The following is an 8347-nucleotide window of genomic DNA, read 5'->3' on the forward strand; positions in this document are numbered from 1 at the left end:
GCTGCTACCTGGGACTTTAGCTGCCTGTCAGGAAACTCAAAACACTCCGGCAGATGTATGGGAAAAGTCCTGACGCAAAAACAGGAATGCACCTGCCCCCAACATACACAATGCCCTTTGCGTAGCTACCTTAGGAGATTCTGGGGCTGCTACCTGGGAATTCACTCGTCTCCAAAGGAAACCAAAAGACTCCTGGATATTCCTGGGAGCAGTTCCAGAGAGCTACCGGGCATGGACCTGCCTCCAACATGCACCAATCTCTTGGGGTATCTACCCTGGTGGAGTCTGGGGCTGCTGCCCAGGCCTTCAGCTCCCTCCACAGCAGGATAAAACACGTTGGCAGATGCCTGAGAAGAGTCCTGGGGAGCTACAGGGCATGGACCTGCTTCCCATTTCTATCAGCAATCAGTCATAGAGTATCAATCAATAGGATGGCAACACTCAAGAAGAACAGCAATCAATCATAGAGCAACAAACAATCATTTAGCAATAATCAAGAGAACAGCAACAACCAAGTAGGTGTTTGCGATTGCAGGGTACTACAAACTTATCATCCAGCCTTACCCACAAAGACGTGTGACATGCTGAGTAAGTGTGGAGAGTCGGGTGGACTTTGGCACACACACTGCTACCACGGGACTGGGTTTTTCACCTATTTACAAGTATCCGATGCTCTGAAGCTGCCCAAGGGTCAGCATGCCCTTGCTACTGGAGGTTCTTGCTCTGTGTAGGCACTAAAGAAGACATTTCAAGTGACAGACTATTTTAAACTGGTAAAGCACAGCAGACCGTTTATGAGCTGCTGAGAATTAGCTCCCACACAAATCAGGAGCAAGGGCAAAGCCTGTATATTTCAAATGCATTTGAGTTACATGACTCTTCAACATACGCCATGACACCATTTCACTAGACTGAAGGCTGACAGCAGTGTACCAGGACACTCCTTTCTGGACACCTCCCTCCTGGGCAGAAATCCTAGAGGCTTCCTTTATGGACAGAAACCCAAAGAGCTAAAAGAAGTTCTTTAAATTCAGCACAGCAAAGAAAAAGCAAGCAAGCAAACAAAAACGGCAGGGAAACCCCCGAGGCACTCATGAGGAACAAAGGGTCTCCCTTTGGGAGTCCACTACCCCTCACAAAATGGACAAGTGGCTTAAAAAGAGATTCCTGCAAAGAAACGGCAGATCGAAGATAACCTTGATAACACCAGAACAAGTGACTGCCGTGGACACGGCAGCGCTGACCCTTCTCCTGCTCCTCCTACGAGCTCTTCGCCAGCCACGTGAAGATGCAAAACCAAGCATGAACGAATCAGATCTGAGAAGAGCCTGGCCCCAAAAATTAAAAATGATCAGGAAGTCTGTTTGAAATATGGCTTCACATCCACTATCGTGGATGAGGAACCTCGCCTTAAGCACATGTCGTGCCTTGAGATAGGAGCTAAGGACAGTATGAAGTTACCCCCACGAGCAGACGTTTAAAAGCAAAGCACCCAGAACACGCAGACAAACCTGCACCATGTTTTCAGCGATGTTTCAAGTCACGTGATACTCAGTCCACGACTTTACAAAACATCATTAAACTTAACGATAGCAGCCTCCTTGCAGGTTGCTTACTCACAAGCAAAAACCAAAAAGCCACGTACCCTCGGGGAAACCCTTGTCCTTCCGGGTGGCTGCTGTCTTCCCACGGCTCTTCCTCAAAGCAGGACAAATGACCGTGAATTTGGCAGTCCACACAAATTACGAAGCACACTTACTCCTCCGACAGTCATTACCTATGGGCCAGAAGTCCTCCCACACCCCAGAATTGCCCATTACTCCTCCAGCAGTCATCCGCTATGGACCACAAGTCCTCCTGACCTATCTACCTACCTACCTACCCACCTACCCACCCACCTACACACCGACTTACTGGAAATGAGTTGGACCACAGCAGAAGTGACACTGGCCGAACTGGTCACACACACCAGACCACAAATGGTAGTTACAAGACAGAAAACACAACATAAACCACCAGAACTGTAAAAAAAAGCCAACCCGAAGCCACAGCATACACAAATCAAAGGCCCCTATCCAAACCCTAAACAGCCAAACAAGCTAAAAAAGGACTCTCCAAAAAAGCAATCCACCCAGAACACAAGAGAAGCCAAAAATAACATAACCCCAGGAACCCAGGCCCAACAAACCCAGATCCTCTCCAGAACAATAGCACGCTTTAATCCTGACTCGCTTAAACTCTGGCATCCCAGAACCCTACCACTCTGTAACCCTCGCACACTGTCACCCTAGCATCCCAGAACCCTAGCACACTGTAGCCCGAAGATACCCAAAAAATGAACCCAAACTCCCTGGAGATCTCCGGCTGGGCCTTCAGGTGGCCCCGGCTCTCAGAAGTCACAACTTTGAAATGGGAATGGGACAGCATCCCTCTTCACATCACCTGTCACCCCCGGAAAAAGTGCCTGCCTTAAACACTCCCGGGGAGAAAGGCTGGGGCACTTGGAGACTTTCAACTGGCCCGCCATCACCATGGGGCTTCAGCTCATCATTTCTGTGTCAGAGCCACCAAGCACATCAGCCCGTCCTCCCTGAGACACCCCTTGGGGCAGCTGTACCCAGAGCCAGGCGGCTGCATATGGCCTTTGCTCGATGGGGAGGTGCTTCCTGGGAGCAGGATCTCTCCTGGGGGCATGGGGAAACTCTCGTCAGGCCTGGATGCCTGAGAAACAGCTCTGCGCTGCTCCATCTCTCACCAAAAACCAGGGGCAGAGGAAGGCTGCTTTGCTGGCCTCCAAGACAATCAGCTCACCTGGGATGCTCTGTGGCCAGCGCGTGCCTTTGCTGTCAGGTGGGTCTCAGCTTCAGCAGCGCTCCTCAAATGTGTGTCACCTCCATGCAGAATGCTCTCCAGTGCACAGCATGTCTCCACTGGCTCTCCCTGGGGACAAAGCTCGAAAAGGAGCAATTTGCTTTTCTTTCCCCCACTCCCAGAGAGCTGCACAAGAGACCTGCCACCCCCAAATCAGCTGTGTGACAGGGACACCCGTCGGCTGGCTGGGCCTTCTCTCTTTCTCTCTGGGCCTCTCGCCTGCTCCCCGGCCCTTTTCACTCTTCCTCCGGCTCCAGCCTGGAGGCCATCGCTGTTCTCTCCTTCGCCGCCTCCCTCTCCTGACCCGCATCCCTCTCTGTGTTTCTCAGCCTCCGGATTGTTTCCCGCCCTTCTCTTGCTCTCTGTCCTGCGCTCTGTCCCCTGCCTCTCCCTTTCTCTCTCTCAGCCTTTCCCCCTCTGTGCCTCTGTCCTGCTCCCTCTCCCATTTCTCTGCCACTCCGCCCTCCTGCTGCATTCTCCGTCTATCTGTCCCTCCGTCCCACTCCCTCACCCTGCCCGTGTTGCTCCCTCTGTCTGTCCTTCCTCCTGCCCTCCTCTGCCCTCTCTGTCCCTCTGTCCTGCTGCTCATCACCAGGTTTCTGGCTGCCCCCTGCCCCCTTCCCCTCCCGTCCCTCTCCTGCCACTCTCCGCCCCACCCCACCCCTCTCTGCCCCTCTGCCCCTCTCTCCTCCTCCTCCTCCCTGTTCCACCAAGGCTCTGGGACTGGGACTGGGGCTGCCCCGGGAGGCAGCCATGGGGCCTGTGGAGGAGTGGGGTCCAGCCGGGGGGACGGTGTCCCCGCAGGGTCAGACAGGAGGAAGGAGCGCCCAGTGGCATGCCAGGGGCTGTAGTCCTGGGGTATGGGGCTGATGGGCGGCCATGTTGGTTCCCAGGGCATGCTGGGAGCTGTAGTTTCCAGCACTCGGCTTCCTAGTGGCCATGTTGTTCTCAGGTAAAGTGGAAGGCACGGTCTCTGCTCCAGCCACGGCCCCGTGCCATTCCCTGCCAGCTTTGTGCGGTTCCTTGTGGGGCTCCTGCCGTGCTCCCACAGGGAAGGTGCCAGGACTGAAAACTCTTGCTGGCCCTCACCTTCCCTTGGCAGCCCTTTCACAGCCCCACCAGCACTGGGGCTCGGGGCTTGCTTAGCAACATAACGCTCCCCTCATTCTCTCAGTCTTGCCAGAGCTTCCCATTTCTATCAGCAATCAGTGATCGAGTGTTGTGGAAGGTGGCAAAGCAGAGCTACAGGACCATGCAGACCACACCCGAACGAGACCTAAACAGCATGTGGCAATAATGGCATAAGGCTGTTAGGCTGTAATAGCACAGGAACGTATAGAAATTAGAGAGGCTGTTAATATGTTTTGTAGGGCTTTAAGGACTTTGTTTAGCTGCTTAAAAGTAGTCCTTCATGATAAAGCAGGACTCATAACTTGCTTAATGCTGTTGCTTAACGTTCACCTATAATCTGATGGCAGGAGTAAGAGATTTGGAAAGCCCCAGAGCCAGTTTGGCCCAGGAAAAGGAGACATAGTAACAAGTAGCCTAAAACACAGCAGGAAGAACCAGCTGAGAGACGAGAAAAAGCACCCAATGAGAGAGAAGACGACCCCAGACTCGATCTTACCATTGGGCCAGACTATGGTGTGAGGGGTGGGAATTCAGATTGTAAGGGCATAATTGCCCAGGGAATGTGGTGTTCCGGTTCCCTCTCCAGAGACAGCCAGCTTGAGCTGTCTGAATTTGGGCACCATAGATAGAGTAAATTAGGCTTTTATTTTGAAGGCCTTGATTAGAGAGTCTGCTTTGGGGAACCTTGGCTCAAGCCTGAGGGAAGAAGAAGCGCCCGAGGGTGAGTGTGTGTGTGTGAGGAGTCGAAAGGGGCACCCGTCGGCTCACTGGAGTCGCCTGCTGCGAAGGGACGCCGGTCCTAGCAGTTAAAGTCTCGGGTGGTGTGTGTGCGACTCCTTGATTGGTGTGTGAATGCTCGGGCAGCGGCTTCCCCCTTAACAGTTTGGCACCCCAGATGGGACCCTAGGTCACTCTCGGAACCTCTTGGATCCAAACCTCTGACTGGCAGCACAGGGTGAGTTCACCTGAGGATTTTGGACACGGGACGCACCGAATTGCTAGAGTGGTGAGTGTTAAATCCCTTAAATCTAAATTCAATATAGGGAAAAGGACAGAATTTGGGGGGGGTTCAAGTCCCGCCCAAGGTGCATAGCCTGATCAGCATAAATCGCACACAAGTTTGTACGCAGTCTGATCAACAGAAGATGTCTGATTAAAAGGGGGGTTCGAGTCCTTCCCACATTAGAGAGCTGTTGAGAGATTTTAAAGGAGGGGGGTTCAAGTCCCACCCAGATAAAATCATGAGTAACGTAACTGGAGTAGAGAGGGAGACGCCCTTAGTAGAGATATTACAAAACTGGGAAAAAATCTGTGGTGCAAATTCACTACTGAAGGAGGACGCAGTAGTTCTATGTCAACAATGGTGGCCATTCATCACCCGCCATGGAGATAGTGAAGATCAGTGGCCACCACAAGGGAGTTTTGACCAACATCGACTGACCTTTGTGCGAGACCAACTTCAGTACCGGTTCCCGGGACACATGGATTATTGGTATGTGTGGGATGAATGGGTGCGGGAGAGACAACATCCAGGGAGGCAAAAGGGGCTGAGGGAAAAACTAACCTGTAAGGTAACTTTGGCTGTAGGTAAGGCTACAGCGCCAAACGACGACCAGACAAGGCCCTCCCCGACTCCTGCCCCACCTTACAGTCCCTGTACCGACCTCCCCCCAGACCTTCCTGTAGCAAGGGTGGGACTTTGCCCCATGGTTTCAAATGTTTTGACTAATCTGGCCGCTTTACGGCCAGGGGGTGACTATGCATGCCCCACATCGACGGTTTATACTAATCCATCGTGGAACCCAAATGATTTAGCCTTATGGGGGTGTACAATGCCAAGATTAAGGGAGGATGCAGAAACACGGGCGCAGTTATTGTCAAATCTCTGCACGGGACACAATCCTAACCGGGGGACACCCAAATCTTATTCCGAGAATCATTCTGCCCAGCTGAAAGAGAGAAGGTATTAACTAAGGATGCGGAATTAGCACGACAGGTGGGAGGAGGGAGAAATCCGTGGCCGACGCTAAATCCGAACGGGAACTATAATATGGCCGGAGACAGAGCCCATTGCCAAACAGCCCTAAGAAATTTAATAGAGGCAATTGGAGCATGTGGAGAACGTAGGGTGATGTTCACAGAAGATGATGTTAAATTTTACCTGGCAGAATTAGCACTTGCTTTAGACCATGTACATAGTGGTGGAATAATATACCGGGACCTAAAACCAGAAAACATCCTTCTTGATGAGGAAGGACATATCAAATTAGCAGATTTTGGCTTAAGTGAGGTGTCAATTGATCATGAAAAAAAAGCCTTCTCTTTCTGTGCAACAGTGGAATATATGGCACCAGAAGTCATTAAGAGCGGAGGCCTTACACGGAGCGCAGACTGGTGGTCTTTTGGTGTTGTAATGTTTGAAATGCTCACTGGTACTCTGCCTTTCCAAGGGAAAGACAGAAAAGAAACCATGACACTGATTCTCGAGGCCAGACTTGGAATGCCCCAGTTCTTGAGCCCGGAAGCAGAGAGTCTTCTGCGAGTGCTCTTCAAAAGAAACCCAGCAAACAGATTAGGAGCAGGCCTAGATGGAGTTGAAGAAATTAAGAGGCATGCATTCTTTTCCAAAATAGACTGGGATAAATTGTACAGGAGAGAAGTTGATCCCCCTTTTAAACCTGCAACTGGCAGACCTGAAGATACGTTTTATTTTGACCCTGAGTTTACAGCAAAAACTCCAGAAGATTTGCCTGGTCTCCCACCTAGTGCTAATGCGCATCAACTTGTTCGGGGATTTAGTTCTGTAGCTATTGCATCAAATGACGAAAGCCAGGCAGTGCAGACAGTTGGAGTGCATTCCGTTGTCCAGCAGTTGCACAGGAACAGCATTCAGTTTACTGATAGATACGAAGTGAAGGAAGATATCAGAGTTGGGTCTTACTGTGTCTATAAGAGATGTATTCATAAAGCTTTAAACACGGAATATGCTGTAAAGATTATAGACAAGAGTAAAACTGATCCAAGAAAGGAGATTGAAATCCTACTGCGCTATGGCCACCATCCAAATATTATTACCCTAAAAGATGTGCATGATGATGGAAAATACACATACATAGTAACAGAACTTACGAAAGGAGGGCAACTGCTGGATAAAATTCATAGACAAATTTTTTTCTCGGAACGAGAAGCTAGTGCCGTTCTGTTCACAATAACAAGAACGGTTGAGTACCTCCATGCGCAAGGGGTTGTTCATGGAGAGCTGAAGCCTAGCAATATTCTTTATGTTGATGAATCTGGTAATCCAGAATCCATTCGACTTTGTGAATTTGGCCTTGCAAAACAACTACGAGTAGAAAATGGTCTTCTGAGGAGTCCATGTTACACAGCAAGTTTTGCTGCACCAGAGGTTTTACAGAGGCAAGGTTACGATGCTGCATGGGACATATGGAGCCTTGGTGTTCTACTTTATACCATGCTTGCTGGCTACCCTCCTTTTGTAACTGGTCCTGATGATACCCCAGAGGAGATTTTGGCCCGAATAGGTAGCGGGAAGTTGTCTCTCAGCGGTGGTTATTGGAATACCATTTCAGATACAGCTAAAGACCTTCTTTCAAAAATGCTTCATGTTAACCCACATCAAAGACTGACTGCAGCCCAAGTCCTCAGTCACCCCTGGATAGTTTGCTGTGACCAGTTGCCTCAATACCAGCTAAACAGGCAGGATGCTCCCCATGTAGTGAAGGGTGCAAGAGCAGCAGCTTACTCTGCTTTGACTCGTAATCAGTCACCAGTTTTGGGAGCCAGTCGGCCATTCTCCTCTTGCTCAGAGCATTATTTTTCATAAGGAATGGGTTTTTTAATCCCCTAAGATATTCTTTGTTACAGGTAGAGATGGACAGTTTATGTTAAGCGCTTAGCTTAAACAGTTTCTATTAGGACTATATACTTTGTGCCATCCAACATCTTGTATGGTTTTGTAAACAGTTCACAAGCAGTACAGTTCCGTGCTGTTTTCTTTAATGTATACATGCCTTGTTTTGCTTAGATATTGTTAATCCTTTTGACAATTAAGTCTGATTAAACGGGTCACCTGGATTAGTCAGCATTGTTGGACAGCTCTAAAAGAAGGCTCACCGTTAAACAGCTATTGAATGTAATGCTATGAAGATGTGTTTCTCCTTGCCTGTGCCTTTTCTACATTTCTGTGGTTTGGATGCTGCATGTCATGTTATGAAAAACAGGACACTGTTTATAGTATTGGAAATGTAAACAGTGGATCTCTCACGATACACCACTCACTTGCGATGGACATTTTGATAGAAATTGGTTAGCCATTGGACTCCCT

General features: G+C 49.7%; 1 protein-coding gene across 1 annotated transcript; it reads left to right on the forward strand.

The window, feature by feature from the left end:
- The first annotated feature begins 6133 nt into the window (after window positions 1-6133).
- Window positions 6134-7862, forward strand: LOC127025934 (ribosomal protein S6 kinase alpha-3-like). Its single transcript, XM_050911091.1, is given in 2 exon segments — window positions 6134-7798; window positions 7800-7862. Coding segments are annotated over 2 exon segments (1728 nt in total).
- The last annotated feature ends 485 nt before the right edge of the window (window positions 7863-8347 follow it).

Source organism: Gymnogyps californianus, chromosome 26, assembly GCF_018139145.2.
Source record: "Gymnogyps californianus isolate 813 chromosome 26, ASM1813914v2, whole genome shotgun sequence".
Taxonomy (NCBI): Eukaryota; Metazoa; Chordata; class Aves; order Accipitriformes; family Cathartidae; genus Gymnogyps; species Gymnogyps californianus.